The sequence below is a fragment of the Coregonus lavaretus genome (assembly GCF_964263955.1).
Source record: "Coregonus lavaretus genome assembly, chromosome: 13".
Taxonomy (NCBI): Eukaryota; Metazoa; Chordata; class Actinopteri; order Salmoniformes; family Salmonidae; genus Coregonus; species Coregonus lavaretus.
This window is the reverse complement of record NC_140000.1, coordinates 47,147,159-47,170,067: the sequence shown is the minus strand read 5'-3', so window position 1 is coordinate 47,170,067 and position 22,909 is coordinate 47,147,159. Positions and strand designations below refer to the sequence as shown.

The 22,909-nt window shown below is 43.6% G+C and overlaps 1 protein-coding gene across 2 annotated transcripts in view; it reads left to right on the top strand.

The window, feature by feature from the left end:
• LOC311140314 (liprin-beta-1-like) overlaps positions 1 to 22,909 on the top strand; it is a 40,981-nt gene that overhangs the window by 2,634 nt on the left and 15,438 nt on the right. For both annotated transcript variants that reach the window (XM_084175321.1, XM_084175320.1), the window contains exon 2: positions 21,298 to 21,382. In XM_084175321.1, coding sequence (XP_084031447.1) covers positions 21,319 to 21,382 — 64 coding nt within the window. In that variant the 5' untranslated portion in view covers positions 21,298 to 21,318. The remainder of the gene's footprint in view (positions 1 to 21,297; positions 21,383 to 22,909) is intronic.

Here is a 22,909-nt window from a genome sequence, read left to right as displayed (position 1 = left end):
TTTGTCCATTGTTATTGGATAGGAACAGAATTTATAACCAGCTCCTGACCTAAATAGATCTTAGCACAACATTTTACTCAACATATCATATTCCATATTCACTATAACAAATATATTTACTACGACATTAGCAAGAACCGCCACATCCTCAGCCGGCTAATCCAGTGTGTGAAGTTTTGCGGAGTGTTTGAGTTAGCTTTGCGAGGCAAAGATGAAACTGAGGGCTCCACCAACCCTGGTAAGCCAACACTTTTGAGATCAGTCAATAAATGCTTCTGGTATTGACTTATATGCTGCCCCTGTCTTCATGTTGTTGCTGGACATATCTTTTTTTAAATGTGTGTAGGTCACCTAAATCATCAGAAAAATTGCCCCTCCTGAGAATTTTTTCAGGAGCCGCCACTGTATGTACACCTCAGGTAGGTAGGTCAACGTTACCTCCAGGTAGTTTCATTAACTGTAAGTTAGGCCTATTCATAAAGGGGGTGATTCATTCTTGCAATTGTGAGAGACAAGGACACGTTCACAAGATAGTTCAACAACGAAAACATCACAGTTGCAATGGTTAATAAAAATAGTTGATCTAGAGCTCATGCCAAATTCATTCATTGTGTCCTTTTATTTAAGGGCTCTTAGTTTTATTGGTATTACTCTGTAGTCTTAAATTGTCCAGGAAAGAGCGCTCCTTCCTGAGATATTGTCTGTGTCCTTGCTCTTGGCTATCGCTCTGTGTATTGGGTGTCTTTGGGAGGGGGGGGGGGGACTGAAAGCATAACAAAGGATTTACTCTCAAAGACCTTGGTTCAGTCTGCTGCACTCAGACCAATTACTGTATAGTAGATTCTATTTTTCCCCCCAGACAAATGTCCTAAGGATAGCATGCAGTCACATGTATTTGACTGTATTATACCGTTTTGTGTCCAATGACTGCAACATTATCAGGCAAGGATAATCGTTTGAAATCTGTATCAGTGCTGCAAGACAACATACTTTTCACCCCAAGTCCAGCTGAAAGTTGTTGTTCAAGCCAGGTACAGCCGAAAGGCCAGACTTCCAAGAGCTATAGTGACAGCTTTATATTAACAAAATTGTGCCCTCCAACCTAGTACCAAGGAAACAATCAACTGGGTGTCTGTCCTTTTAAAAGGTTTTTCAAGGAAATATCCATTAATCTATATCTGCATTATGTGCAGAATAGTTTTGTTGACATTTTTCATTTCCTCAGGCAGTGTGTCCTGTCAGTTGTTTGTTCCTCAGCCAGAGTTGAGTCAGTTCCAGCAGAGGAGGTGAAGTTCATTGATATAGCATGGGTTGGTCCTAGTTTGTTGTGAAGAGCAGAGAGCAAAGTATTTTAGCCTACAGCTCCTTCATCCAGTGTTCAACTGAGTTATTTGACAGACCTAGATATCCTAGCTACGTAAAGTAATAGATGTCATGCATCTAGCTTAAAAAACCCTTCCTTCAGCTGCACCCATTCTACTAGATTTTGTCCTGAGGCCATACTCCACCATTCAGACCTACTTTTCCTACACGTTGACATTCCATACATACTTCTGGAGGACTACTCCTGCGGTGGCGTATTTTGAGTGGTGGGACAGCTCCTGGGCGCGACTCTTTGTTAAACACAAATGTTGTGAAGCAGTTGGGGCATTGCTGGAGTAGACATGATTCTTGTACTTGACATTTTAATGTGAAGACTCTTTGTTTCATTCATTGCACTTGTTGTTGTTGAATTCTTATACACATATTTGCATTTACAGTAGTCTATGGAATTCCTGACTGGAATAATGTGCTTTCTGTTTCCGCTAAAAACCTCTTTGTCAAGATCTTTGGCTTGCGTCACATACCAGTAGTAGCAGGGCTCTACAGTGCAACCATTTTACTCGCATATGTGCCTAAATATTTTGCTGTGCGACCTGTATTTTTAATTTAGGAGCACCAGTGCGCCTAGAAAAATTAAGGATTCTAGCTTTAATACCTCAAATATTTTTCGTTGTGCTTCTAAATTTCTTTGTGTGAGCCTACATTTTTCGACTTAGGTGCACACGTAGGTGCTCCTTGTAAAAATAAAAAAATCAGCGTAGAGCTCTGAATTGTAGCTGGGAAAACGGCAGACAGTGTGACTGAAAGGAAGACATTTCTCAAGCACGTGACAGGAAGGACTTCCTAACGGTACAAGGCGAAGGTCATCCTGAGTGCAGGGATGCTTTGGCCAGCAGCCTAGTTCACTAAACAGCCTAGTCTAACTTCAGAGATGATTGTCTCTGTCTTATTTGTATTCAGTCATGCCAAGCTTTCAGGTCCTGCTTCAAAATCCATATTCGTATTTAGTCTACAGTGGCAGATAGTCAAACATCTGTGCATCAGAACTATAGCTAATGATGACTAGCCCCAGGACATACATATAATGCATAATTAAACTGACATTCAGTTTCAGTGTGGCTATTAGTTGGACTGATGTGTATTTTGTAGTGCACTGTTCAGAATTGAGGTGCCTAGTTGCTTTCCCCCCTCCCCCGTTTTTATTTTCTTCAAGTGTGTGTTTTTGGCTGTAATTTAGTCGGGAAATGCTGAAAACGGTCATACCTTGTGTTCTGTATCCCTCGCGTTCCATGTGACACTGTGCAGGACAAAGAGCTGTTTGTGTGCCGTGTCTACAGAGCCACGACCACCACGACCACAAGGGTGAAGTCCCAGCCTACTAGTACGACTGCAACCTGACCTCACTCCAGACATGACAAAAGGACCATTAGCCATCTAAGTAAAAGAAGCATGCAAACAAGCCAAGTTGTTTTAAATAGTAGGATACTGTTCAGGAATTAGTTGTGTTGCACGTTTATTGTAGTTGTATGTTTTTGTTTGGCTTTACATGGTAGGCTATTTCATGGCTCTGAAGACTGAAATCACCTGATGTTGTGTTTTTAGGTGCTGTATGACCAAACCAACATCCAGTACTACTGTTAGGACATTCTTAATTTGTATGACTCAAGCATTGTGCTATATGGGGTATTTAATTATCTACCCTATTTTGAGCCCCCTGTTAAACAACAGCTCACCAGCTGAAGGGGAGACAAGTGCGTAGGTCAGTTTAGTTGTGAAGGACACATCTGTGGCACAGCTGGAACTCTATAGCTACGTAGCTATTGGAAATTGTGTGTGCATGTGCGAGTGCTCGTGTGTGTGAGGATCGTCAATGGGCCAGGAGGTGTTTTCTTTTCGAATGAGTCTCCCCTCCCCCTCCATATCTCTACATCTGGTTGATGTCAAAATATGTAAATAAACCAAAATAACGTCTACCCAATGATTTCAAAGGCAAACCGGAGCCAAATGGGTGAGCCCTCGCTTACAATGCACACATTCAATAATGAGGCCTTACTAGGAAAACATTCACGTAGAGAAGCTTTTTTCCCAAGAGATTGAATCATCTTTTTTTTCAGAGTGGTAGACTTTTGTTTTTTCTGGTGACTCGGAAAGCTTTGATGCTTTGATAAAGAAGAACCCGCTGGTTGTTCAGAGGAGTTTGCACACAATGGCCAGTGCAGTCTAGTGGAATGGTTGTTATCAGTGAGTAGGTGAGATTATATTAGGGGAAACTCTGTGGTAATGGAATTACGCTGACAATCAGATTTTTCACTTTAAAATGTATACCAAACAAAAAAACATTGATTTCCAAGTTTAACAAAACATACAACTATATGGCATACATTTTTTAAAGTGATAAATCGGAATCTCAGCGTAATTCCGTTATCGTGGAATTGCCCTTAGACAACAGGCCTACGGTAAGAGTGAAGCCAGTCGGTTGGTGTGTGTGTACAGTACCAGTCAAAACTTTGGACACACCTACTCATTTCTTTATTTTTACTATTTTCTACATTGTAGAATAATAGTGGAGACATCAGAACTATGACATAACACATATGAAATCATGTAGTAACCAAAAAAGTGTTAAACAAATCAAAATATATGTTATATTTCAGATTCTTCAAAGTAGCCACCCTTTGCCTTGATGACAGCTTTGCACACTCTTGGCATTCTCTCAACCAGCTTCATGAGGTAGTCACCTGGAATGCATTTTAATTAACAGGTGTGCCTTGTTAATTTGTGGAATTTCTTTCCTTAATGCGTTTGAGCCAATCAGTTGTGTTGTGACAAGGTAGGGGTGGTATACAGAAGATAGGCCTATTTGGTAAAAGACCAAGTCCATATTATGGCAAGAACAGCTCAAATAAGCAAAGAGAAACATCAGTCCATCATTACTTTAAGACATGAAGGTCAGTCAACCCGGAACATTTCAAGAACTTTTAAAGTTTCTTCAAGGGAAGTCACAAAATCCATTAAGCGCTATGATGAAACTGGCTCTCATGAGGACCTACACAGGAAAGGAAGACCCAGAGTTACCTCTGCTGCAGAGGGTAAGTTCATTAGAGTTAACTGCACCTCAGATTGCAGCCTAAATAAATGCTTCACTGAGTTCAAGTAACAGAGACATCTCAACATCTACTGTTCAGATGTTATATCAGGCCTTCATGGTTGAATTGCTGCAAAGAAACCACTACTAAAGGACACCGATAAGAAGAAGAGACTTGCTTGGGCCAAGAAACACGAGCAATGGACATTAGACCGTTGGAAATCTGTCCTTTGGTCTGATGAGTCCAAATTTGAGATTTTTGGTTCCAACCGCCGTGTCTTTGTGAGACGCAGAGTAGGTGAACGGATAATCTCCGCATGTGTGGTTCCCACCGTGAAGCATGGAGGAGGAGGTGTGGGGGTGCTTTGCTGGTGACACTGTCTGTTATTTATTTAGAATTCAAGGCACACTTAACCAGCATGGCTACCACAGCATTCTGCAGCGATACGCCATCTCATCTGGTTTGCGCTTAGTGGGATTATCATTTGTTTTTCAACATTACCCAAAACTCACCTTCAGGCTGTGTAAGGGCTATTTGACCAAGGAGAATGATGGAGTGCTCCATCAGATGACCTGGCCTCCACAATCACCCGACCTCAACCCAATTGAGATGGTTTGGGATGAGTTGGACTGCAGAGTGAAGCAAAAGCAGTCAACAAGTGCTCAGAATATGTGGGAATTCCTTCAAGACTGATGGAAAAGCATTCCTCATGAAGCTGGTTGAGAGAATGCCAAGAGTGTGCAAAGCTGTCATCAAGAAGAATCTCAAATATAAAATATATTTTTGATTTGTTTAACACTTTTTTTGGTACTACATGATTCCTTATGTGTTATTTCATAGTTTTGAAGTCTTCACTTATTGTACAATGTAGAAAATAGTACAAATAAAGAAACACCCTTGAATGAGTAGGTGTGTCAACTTTTGACTGGTACTGTGTGTGTATAAGACAAGGGGTGGCGGTCTGTGTATATTTTGTAAATAACAGCTGGTGCACAAAATCTAATCTGAGGTAGAGTATCTCATGATAAGCTGTAGACCACACTATTTACCAAGAGAGTTTATCTATATTTTTCGTAGCTGTCTATTTACCACCACAAACCGATGCTGGCACTTAGACCGCACTCAACAAGCTGTATAAGGCCATTAGCAACTGTTTTGCTAGCACAGACTAGAATATGTTCCGGGATTCTTCCGATGGCATTGAGGAGTACACCACATCAGTCACTGGCTTCATCAATAAGTGCATCGATGACGTCGTCCCCACCGTGACCGTACGTACATACCAGAAGCCATGGATTACAGGCAACATCCGCATTGAGTGAGTGGGACTCTAACCCGGACGCTTATAAGAAATCCCGCTATGCCCTCCAACGAACCATCAAACAGGCAAAGCGTCAATACAGGACTAAGATTGAATCGTACTACACCGGCTCTGACGCTTGTCGGATGTGGCAGGGCTTGCAAACTATTATGTACTACAAAGGGAAGCACAGCAGCAAGCTGCCCAGTGACACAAGCCTACCAGACAAGCTAAATTACTTCTATGCTCGCTTTTAGGCAAGCAACACTGAAGCATGCATGAGATCATCATCTGTTCCGGACGACTGTGTGGTCACGCTCTCCGTAGCCGATGTGAGTAAGACCTTTTAAACAGGTCAACGTCCACAAGGCCGCAGGGCCAGACAGAATACCATGACGTGTACTCCGAGCATGCGCTGACCAACTGGCAAGTTTCCTCACTGACATTTTCAACCTGTCCCTGACTGAGTCTGTAATACCAACATGTTTCAAGCAGACCACCATAGTCCCTGTGCCCAAGAACACTAAGGTAACCTGCCTAAAATGACTACCGACCCATTGCACTCACGTCTGTAGCCATGAAGTGCTTTGAAAGGCTGGTCATGGCTCACATCAACACCATTATCCCAGAAACCCTAAACCCACTCCCAATTTGCATACCGCCCCAACAGATCCACAGATTATGCAATCTCTATTGCACTTCACACTGCCCTTTCCCACCTGGACAAAATAAACACCTACGTGAGAATGCTATTCATTGACTACAGCTCAGCGTTCAATACCATAGTGCCCTCAAAGCTCATCACTAAGCTCAGGACCCTGGGACTAACCACCTCCCTCTGCAACTGGATCCTGGACTTCCTGACGGGCCGCCCCCAGGTGGTAAGGGTAGGTAACTACACATCTGCCACGCTGATCCTCAACACGGGGGCCCCTCGGGAGCGTGCTCAGTCCCCTCCTGTACTTATTGTTCACCCATGACTGCATGGCCAGGCACGACTCCAACACCATCATTAAGTTTGCTGCCGACACAACAGTGGTAGGCCTGATCACCGACAACGATGAGGCAGCCTATAGGGATGAGGTCAGAGACCTGGCCGTGTGGTGCCAGGATAACAACCTCTCCCTCAATGTGATCAAGACAAAGGAGATGATTGTGGACTACAGGAAAAAGAGGACCGAGCACGCACCCATTCTCATCGACGGGGCTGTAGTGGAGCAGGTTGAGAGCTTCAAGTTCCTTGGTGTCCACATCACCAACACACTATCATGGTCCAAACACACCAAGACAGTCATGAAGAGGGCCCAACAAAGCCTATTCAGGAGACTGAAAAGATTTGGCATGGGTCCTCAGAGCCTCAAATAGTTCTACAGCTGCACCATCGAGAGCATCCTGACTGGTTGCATCATCGCCTGGTATGGCAACTACTCAGCCTCCGACCGCAAGGCACTACAGAGAGTAGTGCTTAGGGCCCAGTACATCACTAGGGCCAAGCTTCCTGCCATCCAGGACCTCTATACCAGGCGGTGTCAGAGGAAGGCCCTAAAAATTGCCAAAGACTCCAGCCACTCTAGTCATAGACTGTTCTCTTTGCTACCGCAAGGCAAGCGGTAACGGAGCGCCAAGTCTAGGTCCAAAAGGCTTTTTAACAGCTTCGACCCCCAAGCCATACAGGGAAAAAAGTATTTGATCCCCTGCTCATTTTGTATGTTTGCTCACTGACAAAGAAATGATCAGTCTATAATTTTAATGGTAGGTTTATTTGAAAAGTGAGAGACAGAATAACAACAAAAAAATCCAGAAAAATGCTTGTCAAAAATATTATAAATTGATTTGCATTTTAATGAGGGAAATAAGTATTTGACCCCCTCTCAATCAGAAAGATTTCTGTCTCCCAGGTGTCTTTTATACAGGTAACGAGCTGAGATTAGGAACACACTCTTAAAGGGAGTGCTCCTAATCTCACGTGTTACCTGTATAAAAGACACCTGTCCACAGACGCAATCAATCAATCAGATTCCAAACTCTCCACCATGGCCAAGACCAAAGAGCTCTCCAAGGATGTCAGGGACAAGATTGTAGACCTACACAAGGCTGGAATGGGCTACAAGACCATCGCCAAGCAGCTTGGTGAGAAGGTGACAACAGTTGGTGCGATTATTCGCAAATGGAAGAAACACAAAAGAACTGTCAATCTCCCTCGGCCTGGGGCTCCATGCAAGATCTCACCTCGTGGAGTTGCAATGATCATGAGAACGGTGAGGAATCAGCCCAGAACTACACGGGAGGATCTTGTCAATGATCTCAAGGCAGCTGGGACCATAGTCACCAAGAAAACAATTGGTAACACACTAGGCCGTGAAGGACTGAAATCCTGCAGCGCCCTCAAGGTCCCCCTGCTCAAGAAAGCACATATACATGCCCGTCTGAAGTTTGCCAATGAACATCTGAATGATTCAGAGGAGAACTGGATGAAAGTGTTGTGGTCAGATGAGACCAAAATGGAGCTCTTTGGCATCAACTCAACTCGCCGTGTTTGGAGGAGGAGGAGGAATGCTGCCTATGACCCCAAGAACACCATCCCCACCGTCAAACATGGAGGTGGAAACATTATGCTTTGTGTGTGTTTTTCTTCTAAGGGGACAGGACAACTTCACCGCATCAAAGGGACGATGGACGGGGACATGTACTGTCAAATCTTGGGTGAGAACCTCCTTCCCTCAGCCAGGGCATTGAAAATGGGTTGTGGATGGGTATTCCAGCATGACAATGACCCAAAGCACACGGCCAAGGCAACAAAGGAGTGGCTCAAGAAGAAGCACATTAAGGTCCTGGAGTGTCCTAGCCAGTCTCCAGACCTTAATCCCATAGAAAATCTGTGGAGGGAGCTGAAGGTTCAAGTTGCCAAAGGTCAGCCTCAACCTTAATGACTTGGAGAAGATCTGCAAAGAGGAGTGGGACAAAATCCCTCCTGAGATGTGTGCAAACCTGGTGGCCAACTACAAGAAACGTCTGACCTCTGTGATTGCCAACAAGGGTATTGCCACCAAGTACTAAGTCATGTTTTGCAGAAGGGTCAAATACTTATTTCCCTCATTAAAATGCAAATCAATTTATACAATTTTTGACATGCGTTTTCTGGATTTTTTTGTTGTTATTCTGTCTCTCACTGTTCAAATAAACCTACCATTAAAACTATAGACTGATCATGTCTTTGTCAGTGGGCAAACTCAATCAGCGGACAAAATCAGCAGGGGATCAAATACTTTTTTCCCTCACTGTAAGACTCCTGAACAGCTAATCAAATGGCTAAACGCACTATTTGCATTGTCCCCCCCACCCCCTCTTTTTACACTGCTGCTACTCTGTTTATTATAATAATATAATAATATGCCATTTAGCAGACACTTTTATCCAAAGCGACTTACAGTCGTGTGCATACATTTTTTTTTGTTTATGTATGGGTGGTCCCGGGGATCGAACCCACTACCCTGGTGTTACAAGCGCCATGCTCTCAGTTGAGCTACAGAGAATTATGTATGCATATTCACTTTACCGCTACCAACACGTACGTATAACCTCAATTACCTCGACTAACCTGTGCCCCCTCACATTGACTCTGTACCATAACCCCCTGTATATAGCCTCGCTACTGTTATTTTACTGCTGCTCTTTAATTATTATTATTTCTTTTTTTTTACATATCTATTTTTTACTTAACACTTATTTTTCTTAACTGCATTGTTGGTTAAGGGCTTGTGAGGAAGCATTTCACTGTAAGTTCTACACCTGTTGTATTTGGCGCATGTGACGAATAACATTTGATATATATGAGAGAGGAGCACATCTGGAGGAGGTTTGAAGGAATCCGGGGGAGGGTGTTACGGACTGCAGGTCATACAGCTCACAGAGATGCCAGTGTCGGGTACTGAACTGACACCTCACACTGAGCACTGAACTGCTCTGGAATGAAAGAAGGTTTCAATGCATTTACCCACAGTAGAACTGTCTGTGTAGCCTAGCTCCGAAGAGTTGCCATTCCTGACAGACAGTACTTTACAAGGCTGCGTAGATAATAACTTTTTCGGTGGTTTTAAAACTCTGAATCTGCCAGCCACTGAGCGATATAACCAAAATGGAAAACTCTTTGCTCTTCACCATAAAGTTGTACTTTACTGGTTCAGTGAGTCATTGAGAGTGGGATGGCCTATGTGGTGTTAATTCCCACTAACCATTTTAGCAAAGACACGCATTAAAATTGTATTTGTTTTTCCATTGTGTCAATTGCGCTCTAAAGGCTCTCAAAAGGTACGCTTCAGTTGATTTCATTAGGTCCAGATTTTAATATTAGATAAAGATATGTTCTCAGCTATTATTTCAATGTCAACTGCCCCTTAGGCTGTTAAAAACCAGAGAAGTTGGTTCTATGTGGCATCAGTATGAGTCAGGAACATTAATTATACTGTCAAAATTGACTACAGAGTGTAAATAGGATCATTTTGGTCATTAAGTCAGTCTCGTCCAAAACTGAGTTTTGTAAGTGAGTTTGTCACAACTTACTGAAGGGTTGGGTATGGATTACGATCATGCCCACACCCAGTGCCCACTAACACGAGAGAAGCAGCTGTCCTGATTCCGCTCTATCCAATCATAGCAGCCTAGAACCTCCAGACAGTGAGACAGACTTGCCCATTACGCAGCACCTCAGACTTGTTTACATAAGACAACACGTTATGTTGAAATAACCCTTGGCCCTAAGCCCTTTATGGAGTGGCCACTTGCTGATGTGTTTGGTGTCAATCATTAGAGTGTGCCACTATTTTGGGCAAAATGAGAATTGAGACTAACAGAGTACTCTTGATATATTGTATTGTCAATATTCCAAAACCCATTGGCGAGCATCTTGTATCCCCCCGCGACCTGTTTTGTAACATGAATCCCTATGAAACACTGCCAGACAGATGCACATTCTGGTAATAGATGTTGAGAAAGGTGTAAAAAACTAAACGGCACTAAAGCACACACCTCGCCAGTGACTTGAATAGCTGATTGTGGCTTGGCTGCTCAATGTGCCTGCTAGCTTCTACCTGTTAGCTTCATTGACAAACACAGAGTTGGAACTTAGCTAGCGAGTGATTTTGGGCACTGATAAACAGCGTGTAGCTTGTGCTTTAGAGCAATTCCACGATAACGGAATCACACTTTGACTCAGTTTTTAAACTTTAAAATGTATGCCAAACAAAACCCATTGATTTCAAAGTTTAACAAACCATACGACTCTATGCACAAGGACTACTTTTAACAACTTCTACATAAAAATGTACAAAAACTAATTTAGTGGAAGAACTGTGCAGATGCAAACTTTAGTAACGGCATTACGGTAAAATCTCCCTCAGGTTTTTATGGAACCACGTTTTCCCTAAACTTTGTTAAATACACTGCTCAAAAAAATAAAGGGAACACTTAAACAACACAATGTAACTCCAAGTCAATCACACTTCTGTGAAATCAAACTGTCCACTTAGGAAGCAACACTGATTGACAATAAATTTCACATGCTGTTGTGCAAATGGAATAGACAACAGGTGGAAATTATAGGCAATTAGCAAGACACCCCCAATAAAGGACTGGTTTTGCAGGTGGTGACCACAGACCACTTCTCAGTTCCTATGCTTCCTGGCTGTTTTGGTCACTTTTGAATGCTGGCGGTGCTTTCACTCTAGTGGTAGCATGAGACGGAGTCTACAACCCACACAAGTGGCTCAGGTAGTGCAGCTCATCCAGGATGGCACATCAATGCGAGCTGTGGCAAGAAGGTTTGCTGTGTCTGTCAGCGTAGTGTCCAGAGCATGGAGGCGCTACCAGGAGACGGGCCAGTACATCAGGAGACGTGGAGGAGGCCGTAGGAGGGCAACAACCCAGCAGCAGGACTGCTACCTCCGCCTTTGTGCAAGGAGGAGCAGGAGGAGCACTGCCAGAGCCCTGCAAAATGACCTCCAGCAGGCCACAAATGTGCATGTGTCTGCTCAAACGGTCAGAAACAGACTCCATGAGGTTGGTATGAGGGCCCGACGTCCACAGGTGGGGGTTGTGCTTACAGCCCAACACCGTGCAGGATGTTTGGCATTTGCCAGAGAACACCAAGATTGGCAAATTCGCCACTGGCGCCCTGTGCTCTTCACAGATGAAAGCAGGTTCACACTGAGCACATGTGACAGACGTGACAGAGTCTGGAGACGCCGTGGAGAACGTTCTGCTGCCTGCAACATCCTCCAGCATGACCGGTTTGGCAGTGGGTCAGTCATGGTGTGGGGTGGCATTTCTTTGGGGGGCCGCACAGCCCTCCATGTGCTCGCCAGAGGTAGCCTGACTGCCATTAGGTACCGAGATGAGATCCTCAGACCCCTTGTGAGACCATATGCTGGTGCGGTTGGCCCTGGGTTCCTCCTAATGCAAGACAATGCTAGACCTCATGTGGCTGGAGTGTGTCAGCAGTTCCTGCAAGAGGAAGGCATTGATGCTATGGGGACTGGCCCGCCCGTTCCCCAGACCTGAATACAATTGAGCACATCTGGGACATCATATCTCGCTCCATCCACCAACGCCACGTTGCACCACAGACTGTCCAGGCGTTGTAGGGAGGTCATACAGGCACGTGGAGGCCACACACACTACTGAGCCTCATTTTGACTTGTTTTAAGGACATTACATCAAAGTTGGATCAGCCTGTAGTGTGGTTTTCCACTTTAATTTTGAGGGTGACTCCAAATCCAGACCTCCATGGGTTGATAAATTTAATTTCCATTGATCATTTTTGTGTGATTTTGTTGTCAGCACATTCAACTATGTAAATAAAAAAGTATTTAATAAGATTATTTCATTCATTCAGATCTAGGATGTGTTATTTTAGTGTTCCCTTTATTTTGTTGAGCAGTGTATATGCTCCAAATGAAGATTCAAAGATACCTGCAGAAAGAATGGGGTGGGGAATTATGAGTTTTAATCACTTAATAATTCATAACATTGATATCAGTAAAATCACTAACTAATTGGTACAGTGAGGGAAAAAGGTATTTGATCCTCTGCTGATTTTGTACATTTGCCCACTGACAAAGAAATGATCAGTCTATAATTTTAATGGTAGGTTTATTTGAACAGTAAGAGACAGAATAACAACAACAAAAATCCAGAAAAACGCATGTCAAAAATGTTATAAATTGATTTGCATTTTAATGAGGGAAATAAGTATTTGACCCCCTCTCAATTAGAAAGATTTCTGGCTCCCAGGTGTCTTTTATACAGGTAACGAGCTAAGATTAGGAGCACACTCTTAAAGGGAGTGCTCCTAATCTGTTTGTTACCTGTATAAAAGACACCTGTCCACAGAAGCAATCAATCAATCAGATTCCAAACTCTCCACCATGGCCAAGACCAAACAGCTCTCCAATGATGTCAGGGACAAGATTGTAGACCTACACAAGGCTGGAATGGGCTACAAGACCATCACCAAGCAGCTTGGTGAGAAGGTGACAACAGTTGGTGCGATTATTCGCAAATGGAAGAAACACAAAAGAACTGTCAATCTCCCTCGGCCTGGGGCTCCACGCAAGATCTCACCCCGTGGAGTTGCAATGGTCATGAGAACGGTGAGAAATCAGCCCAGAACTACACGGGAGGATCTTGTCAATGATCTCAAGGCAGCTGGGACCATAGTCACCAAGAAAACAATTGGTAACACACTACGCCGTGAAGGACTGAAATCCTGCAGCGCCCGCAAGGTCCCCCTGCTCAAGAAAGCACATATACAGGCCCGTCTGAAGTTTGCCAATGAACATCTGAATGATTCAGAGGAGAACTGGATGAAAGTGTTGTGGTCAGATGAGACCAAAATGGAGCTCTTTGGCATCAACTCAACTCGCCGTGTTTGGAGGAGGAGGAATGCTGCCTCAAAGGGACGATGGACGGGGCCATGTACCGTCAAATCTTGGGTGAGAACCACCTTCCCTCAGCCAGGGCATTGAAAATGGGTCATGGATGGGTGTTCCAGCATGACAATGACCCAAAACACACGGCCAAGGCAACAAAGGAGTGGCTCAAGAAGAAACCCATTAAGGTCCTGGAGTGGTCTAGCCAGTCTCCAGACCTTAATCCCATAGAAAATCTGTGGAGGGAGCTGAAGTTTCGAGTTGCCAAACGTCAGCCTCAACCTTAATGACTTGGAGAAGATCTGCAAAGAGGAGTGGGACAAAATCCCTCCTGAAATGTGTGAAAACCTGGTGGCCAACTCCAAGAAACGTCTGACCTCTGTGATTGCCAACAAGGGTTTTGCCACCAAGTATTAAGTCATGTTTTGCATACTGAATTATGTTAAAGGAACTCAAGCTTACCTGCTTTAGTGCCTTACTGCTACCCTTTCTTTATGCTTCTTATTAGTTTCATTTTACTATCCCATGGAGGGAATGTTCATGTTTGGATTCTAAAAACTGCTCTTCCAGTTAGAAAAATATCCACGTTTTGGGTTTCCCCCTTGGGGTGTGAGACAGACGGCTGACCAAATAAAGCTGCCTCCCTCCCTGGAGTGAGAGTGGGATGGCTTTCCATCAGAAGGAAATGCCTTGGGAGGAAAAAGCAATGGTACTAAAGGCGTCAGCATGCTCTCTTATAAGACCTTTGCTTGAAAAACTAGAAAAAAGCGGCAATAGTACTGTTTGTCCATTTTGAGATGCCGTAGCCAGTATACACTTCCTCAAAATAGTCAGAATTAATCTAAGATAACTCAAGAAATCTGTAATTAATTTTGACGTTTTTGCCGAAGAGGTCTTAGTTGCGTAATTTTACATCTAACTAAAATTTGGTGCAGTATTTTTCAATGAAAATATTTGCATGAAAATGAGTCCTCTCATTGAATGACAACAGACTTTATTGAAGAATCCCTACTGTTGACCAATCACAGACGAAGGGGCGTAGACTTCGGCTCTGAACTTCGGCTTGCCTCCAGAAAAAAATGTGTGTGCCCGAACAGCCGGAAAAAACGAAATGTCCAAAACGAACGGAATCGTCACAAAATGTCGTCATAATATATGCACGAACTCTACCGAACTGTTTAGGCTGGGAAGCATGTGGACGCCTTAAGGAGGAGCCCAGTGGTACACCACCCTTTTTTTTTATGTCACCTTTATTTAACCAGGTAAGCCAGTTGAGAATAAGTTCTCATTTACAACTGCAACCTGGCCAAGATAAAGCAAAGTAGTGCGATTAAAAACAACAACAGAGTTACATATGGGGTAAAACAAAACATAAAGTTAAAAAAAAATACAACAAAAAAATAATATATATATATATATACAGTGTGTGAAAATGTAGCAAGTTATGGAGGTAAGGCAATAAATAGGCCATAGTGCAAAATAATTACAATTAGTATTAACACTGGAATGATAGATGTGGAGGTGATGTGCAAATAGAGATACTGGGGTGCAAATGAGCAAAATAAATAACAATATGGGGATGAGGTAGTTGGGTGGGCTAATTTCAGATGGGCTGTGTACAGATGCAGTGATCGGTAAGGTGCTCTGACAACTGATGCTTAAAGTTAGTGAGGGAGATAAGAGTCTCCAGCTTCAGAGATTTTTGCAGTTCGTTCCAGTCATTGGCAGCAGAGAACTGGTAGGAATGGCGGCCAAAGGAGGTGTTGGCTTTGGGGATGACCAGTGAGAGATACCTGCTGGAGCGCATACTACGGGTGGGTGTTGCTATGGTGACCAATGAGCTAAGATAAGGCGGGGATTTGCCTAGCAGTGATTTTATAGATGGCCTGGAGCCAGTGGGTTTGGCGACGAATATGTAGTGAGGACCAGCCAACAAGAGCGTACAGGTCACAGTGGTGGGTAGTATATGGGGCTTTGGTGACAAAACGGATGGCACTGTGATAGACTACATCCAATTTGCTGAGTAGAGTGTTGGAGGCTATTTTGTAAATGACATTGCCGAAGTCAAGGATCGGTAGGTTAGTCCATTTTACGAGGGCATGTTTGGAGGCATGAGTGAAGGAGGCTTTGTTGCGAAATAGGAAGCTGATTCTAGATTTAACTTTGGATTGGAGATGCTTAATGTGAGTCTGGAAGGAGAGTTTACAGTCTAAACAGACACCTAGGTATTTGTAGTTGTCCACAGACTCTAGGTCAGACCCATCGAGAGTAGTGATTCTAGTCGGGTGGGCGGGTGCCAGCAGCGTTCGATTGAAGAGCATGCATAACATTTTACTTGTGTTTAAGAGCAGTTGGAGGCTACGGAAGGAGTGTTGTATGGCATTGAAGCTCATTTGGAGGTTTGTTAACACAGTGTCCAATGAAGGGCCAGATGTATACATGGGCAAGTTGCAGCGGAGGGTGCAGAGCTGGTGGCAGGGGTAGTGGTAGCCAGGTGGAAAGCATGGACAGCCATAGCAAAATGCTTGTTGAAATTCTCGATTATTGTAGATTTATCGGTGGTGATAGTGTTTCCTAGCCTCAGTGTAGTAGGCAGCTGGGAGGAGGTGCTCTTATTCTCCATGGACTTTACAGTGTCCCAAAACTTTTTGGAGTTAGTGCTACAGGATGCAAATTTCTGTTTGAAAAAGCTAGCCTTTGCTTTCCTAACTGCTTGTGTATATTGGTTCCTAACTTCCCTGAAAAGTTGCATATTGCGGGGGCTATTCGATGCTTAAGCAGTACGCCACAGGATGTTTTTGTGCTGGTCAAGGGCAATCAAGTCTGAGGAGAACCAGGGGCTATATCTGTTCTTAGTTCTGAATTTTTTTGAATGGGGCATGCTTATTTAAGATTGAGAGGAAATTACGTTTAAAGAACAACCAGGCATCCTCTACTGACGGAATGAGATCGATATCCATCCAGGATACCTGGGCCAGGTCAATTAGGAAGGCCTGCTCGCTAAAGTGTTTTAGGGAGCATTTGACAGTGATGAGGGGTGGTCGTTTGACCGCGGACCCATTATGGACGCAGGCAATGAGGCAGTGATCGCTGAGATCCTGGTTGAAGACAGCGGAGGTGTATTTAGAGGTTAAATTAGTCAGGATGATATCTATGAGGGTGCCCCTTTTTACGGATTTAGGGTTGTACGTGGTAGGTTCCTTGATAATGTGTGTGAGATTGAGGGCATCTAGTTTGGATTGTAGGATGGCCGGGGTGTTAAGCATATCCCAGTTTAGGTCACCAAGCAGTACGAACTCTGAGGATAGATGGGGGGCAATCAATTCACATATGGTGTCCAGGGCACAGCTGGGGGCTGAGGGGGGTCTGTAGCAAGCGGCAACAGTGAGAGACTTATTTCTGGAAAGGTGGATTTTTAGAAGTAGGAGCTCATTGTTTGGGCACAGTCCTGGATAGTATGATATAGCTCTGCAGGCTATCTCTACAGTAGATTGCAACTCCACCCCCTTTGGCAGTTCTATCTAGATGGAAAATGTTGTAGTTGGGAATGGACATTTCTGAATTTTTGGTGGCCTTCCTAAACCAGGATTCAGACACTGCTAGAACATCAGGGTTGGCGGAGTGTGCTAACGCAGTGAATAACTCAAACTTAGGGAGGCTTCTGATGTTAACATGCAAAAAAACAATGCTTTTGCGGTTACAGAAGTCAACAAATGATAGCGCCTGGGGAGTAGGAGTGATACTGGGGGCTGCAGGGCCTGGGTTAACCTCTACATCACCAGAGGAACAGAGGATGACTAGAATAAGGGTACGGCTGAAGGCTTTAAGAACTGTTCTTCTAGTGCGTTGGGTACAGAGAATAAAGGGGGCAGATTTCCGGGCGTTGTAGAATACATTCAGGGCATTATGTACAGACAAGGATATGGAAGGATATGAGTACAGTGGAGGTAAACCTAAGCATTGGGTAACAATGAAAGAGAGAGCATCACTGTAGGCACCGATTGAGCCGGTCTCCGCGTGTATGGGGGGTTGAACAAAGGAGCTATTTGAGGCAGTTTTAGAGGGACTTGGGGCTCTACAGTGAAATTGTATAATAAGAACTAACTGGAACAGCAATAGGCAAGGCATATTGACATGGGAGAGAGGCATAAAGCAATCACAGGTGTTATTCGAGAGAGCTAAGACAACAACTGGTAATGGCGATGAAAGTTTGGGCTGAGGCTAAACAGATTAACAGGACAGGGTACCGTGTAAAGGAACAGTCCAGCAGGCATCAGCTGTGCAGCTGAGTGATCATAAGGTCCAGTGAACAGCAATATGTGAGTCCGAGAGCAGTTCGAATTGGTGCTATAGCACAGGCGAGCAGGAAGCACGGCTGTTGTTTGCGTGTGCTAGCGGGCCGGTGCTAGCAGATGGATCTTCGTTGTCGTCGCAACGGGAAGCCTGTTGAAACCACAGACGATTACGACGGCAGACCAGTCGTGATGGATCGGCGGGGCTCCGTGTCGACTCTAGGAGGTCCCGTCCGGTTGACAGAGAGGTAGATAGCCGGGAGATGGGCCTGACACGAGGCTAGCTCAAGGCTGATTTAGCCAACAACAACATCCATTTGGTTGCAGCTAGCTAGTTGCGATGATCCGGTGTTAAAGGTCCAGTGATTCAGTGATTCCGGCAGAAAAAACGATATGTTCTGGGTCATTAACGCGCTGTGCAGACAGTGCAGACTGGCCGATAATAGTCCAGGCTAGAGCTGGCTGGTAGGTAGTGCAGGCCACGGACAATGGTGAAAAACCGCTAACGGTGGCTAATAGCAAGTAGCTAGTTAGCTGGCTACTCCCGTCTGGTAGATAGCCGGGAAATAGGCCTGGCTCGAGGCTAGCTCAAGGCTAACTAGTGCTTGCTTCGGGGGCAGTGGTGATTAGCCAACAGTAACATCCATCCGGTTGCGGCTAGCTAGTTGCGATCCGGTGTTAATGTCCAGTGATTCAGTTATTCTGGCAGAAAATCCGATGTTCTGGGTGAAAAACCGCTAACGGTGGCTAATAGCAAGTAGCTAGTTAGCTGGCTAGCTAGTTTCAACTGGAGATCCTAGATAAAAGGTAAGTCAATAATAGAATCCGTTCCACATTGAGTGAGGCGGGTTGCAGGAAAGTATATTTAGTAGAAGAAAGGTCGCTGGTTCTAATCCCCGAGCCGACTAGGTGAAAAATCTGTCGATGTGCCCTTGAGCAAGGCACTTAACCCTAATTGCTCCTGTAAGTCGCTCTGGATAAGAGCGTCTGCTAAATGACCAAAAATAAATAAATAAATAAATAAATAAATAGAAGGATGAAAATGTGATAGGGAAATATGTACGAAAAAAACTAACAAAAAACAGGCTATTTACACGGACACACAAGAGTACACGACCACACTGCTACGCCACCCTGCATTCTATAGGTAGCCTTTAGTCAGCAAATAATTCATCTTGACGATAACGTCGTTCAGATTATTTGAGTTATCAATTGGAATGTCCAATGAACAATGATTCTGCTTTATGTGCCTTTTTTAAAGGCTGTGAAAACCATCCAAGACAATTATGTGGGCAGCTTTATAAAGCTGGAATTGTTTTCTTCTGGAAATGTTTTCTGCTTGAGCAACTCCCTTCCATCAGAGAGTTTCTGGGTGTGACTCTCTGACCCAGGGGGAAATGAAGTAAGCCCCCTCAGCGTTTTCCACAACAACTCACCCCCCCCTCCCCCCTCCAACCCTGAGTTATGCTGCCCTTCTGCCCTGGACAAGGAGAGGGCTCTCTCTCATTACCCTCCAATTCAATTGACTTTGCGTCGTGATTTCATATCCTCTCAGGCTATTTTACATTTCTCATTCAGATTGTACATTTGTTTTCGTGAATTCAATATGTAATATAACGTTAGGCCTACCATGAAAGTGAAGTTGTCTGGTCCATTTTAAGTGAATGAGCTGCTTGTGACATCCTGAGGCTGGGAGTGATACTTTGTTATGGAAGCTTGGAATTCCAGTCAAGCCAACACACTGTGGGGAGAGATCCCTGGTAGAATAGCATCATTATTCCAGATAAGAGCCCACTCTCAATTCCCATGACTGGTCTAAGGGTGGCAGGTAGCTTAGTGGGTAAGAGCGTTGTGCCAGTAACCGAAAGGTCGCTGGTTCTAATCCCCGGGCAGACTAGGTGAAAAATCTGTCGATGTGCCCTTAAGCAAGGCACTTAACCCTAAATGCTCCTGTAAGTCGCTCTGGATAAGAGCGTCTGCTAAATGACTAAAATGTAAATGTAATGGTCTCAGGGAATTTTTGTGGGGTGAGAAATCACTGGTTTTGCCTCTGAGAGCTCATCTTTGTTTCCGACTGGCATGTTGTGGTTACTTATAGTTCACATCACTCGCTATGCCATGGTCTAGATTCCTTTCTGGTTTTGATTCCAGTGGCACTGATCAATTGTTTTTACCTAGACAGTCATGGAGCAGGTGTGGGGAAACTGGGGCACTTAATGATGATATGATATGATGATATGCAATTTAGCAGATGCTTTTATCCAAAGAGACTTACAGTCGAATGATGAAAAGGGAGGATAGGGTGATTGTAAACTGCTAGGCTGTTACCCAACATTTGCATATGGAAACACCCAGTCATGGGCTTGAGTCTTGACCGCATTACTAAAGTGAATTGCTGAGGTCTGTACTAAATGCAGTCATCAATGGGGAAGTTGTGTGGCACAAAAATGCCCAACAACTTCAGGCCACCAGATTTCCACTATAGGAGAATGCATGTATGGTAGGAGTAACGCTGTTGAATCTGAGAACTTGTCATCATACAACCATGAATATTCATGATGGATAATATCTTCTTTAGCAACCTTTTCAATTGGATGTATTTTGTTAAAAAAATGATGAGGAATACGATTTCATATTCATATTCAAATGTACCAGGGACACCACAATGCCCACCAACAATACCAGACAATTATGCTCCAATTTCCTGTTTGGCGAGCTTATCAAACAGATGGAGAAAATCCTTTGCTACAGTTACTCTGCCATGCATTGTAATTATACTTGATCACACAAGACATGGGAATTCACTAATGTCCCATTCACATGGAGGGAGAAAATCCTACATATTATTTGCAGTTTCATTCTACAACTAACTGTGGGCTAGAACATTATCCTTACTACCGGGAAGTGGCTTACAAATGAAGGTGCATAGAAATGCCATTCATCAAGTATTACTGTAAAAAGTTGTCAAATCTGCTAGTGTGGTAATGTAGGGGGGTCCTGACTCTTGGGTGGTCTCTGTCCACTTTAGTTCTGTCTGTGTGTAATGTGTAGACTTGAACTTCCCAGGGGGTTAATGTAATTTACTGCTCAAGTTTTAAAAGCTTTGAAATGCCATACATTTTCAGACACTGACGTTTTTACAAGCACATCGTCTAACTTGTACTGTAGGTTGTAGTCTTCAGGGCAATGGCTGTAGTCTTCTGGGCAATGGCTGTAGTCTTCTGGGCAATGGCTGTAGTCTTCTGGGCAATGGCTGTAGTCTTCTGGGCAATGGCTGTAGTCTTCTGGGCAATGGCTGTAGTCTTCTGGGCAATGGCTGTTCAGGCGTCATTGGTCTTTACTTATGACTTCACACTTCTGTTCTCTTTCAGATTCACAGTGGGACGGTGAAGATGATGTCCGACGCCAGCGAGATGTTGGCAGCCGCCTTGGAGCAAATGGATGGGATCATAGCAGGTAACGCTATGTTAATACGAAATTGTAATTCTTTTGCACTATGGCCTATTTATTTATTGCCTTACCTCCATAACTTACTGCATTTGCACAGCACACACTGTATATAGATTTTCTATTGTGTTTTTGACCGTACGTTTTTTGTTTATCCCATATGTAACTCTGTGTTGTTGTTTTTATCGCACTGCTTTGCTTTATCTTGGCCAGGTCGCAGTTGTAAATGAGAACTTGTTCTCAACTGGCTTACCTGGTTAAATAAAGGTGAAATCAAATAAATAAAACATGCAAAACTCACTCACATTTTGAACTGTGGGGCTGATCCCCTCAAATATTGACATAAAACACACCGCCTCTTAAATAAGCCCCTGATATCTACCCTCGGGACTAGGGTTCCCATGCTGCTGGTCTTAACATGTGGCTGTGGTACTGGTCTGGGATGTTTCCCAGTGCAGTCCTCCAAAAATGAGAAAGCAAGACTTTCCATTGTTTCAGCAGTGATGGAAACGAATGATTATTCAAGGCATACTGCTAAGATGATTTACAGGCATTGCATGCCTCATCCATGGCCTGAAGGAGGGTGGCACGCCCATGGGGATGGCAATCCTACATCTTCACCTGTATTGTAATCGTGTATTGTTTTGTACGTGTTTATTTTGGTGGTCATGTACGTGGCTCAGTTCATAAGAGCATGGCACTAGCAACACCAGAGTTGTGGGTTTCGATTCCCACTGGGGCCACATACCGAAATGTGTGGACTGTATTCACTTTGGATAAAATTGTCTGCTACGTAAATGTCACCTATTACAGTACTATATTGGCATATATTACAGTATTATAGTACTGTATTGGCATATATTACAGTATTATAGTACTGTATTGGCATTTATTACGGTATTACAGTACTTTATTGGCCGATGCCATTTTTGTAAAGCAGTGTGACCCCCAGCAACACAATTTTGGATACATGTTTACTGTATAGGGGATGCATTTCTTTATTGTTTTGGACTTTCTGGATTATTTTCATATTGATATTGTATTACTGCAATGTAGGGGCTAGAAACACAAGCATTTCCACTGCACCTGCTGTAACATCTGCTAATCTGTGTACATAACCATTTAACTTGAATTTGTTACAAACATTCTGTAGTTGACAAACTATGTAAAACCTATAGCTTTACCAAACTTTTAAGTGGTCATCAATTAAGAACAGTCGGACTAAGTAATAGTAAAATGTATTTTAACCAAATAGAAGAGAATCATATCAAAAGTAATGTGAGCATTGCATTGTGAAAGGCAATAACTTTATATGAACATGAATTGCAATATGAAACACTGATTTTAAGTTTGGTGAAAAACTGACTGATATTGTGTCTTGTACTTAGTCAATTGAAAATGTGGTTAGTTTTGAAACCACTGCCTTTTTGATGATCTCTTTTGAGTTTTGAAAATGTACCACATATTTCTGAAAATAACACAAAAGCAATAAAAAAACCCAGTGAAAGTCAGACACCAGAGGGACGTTTTGGTCCT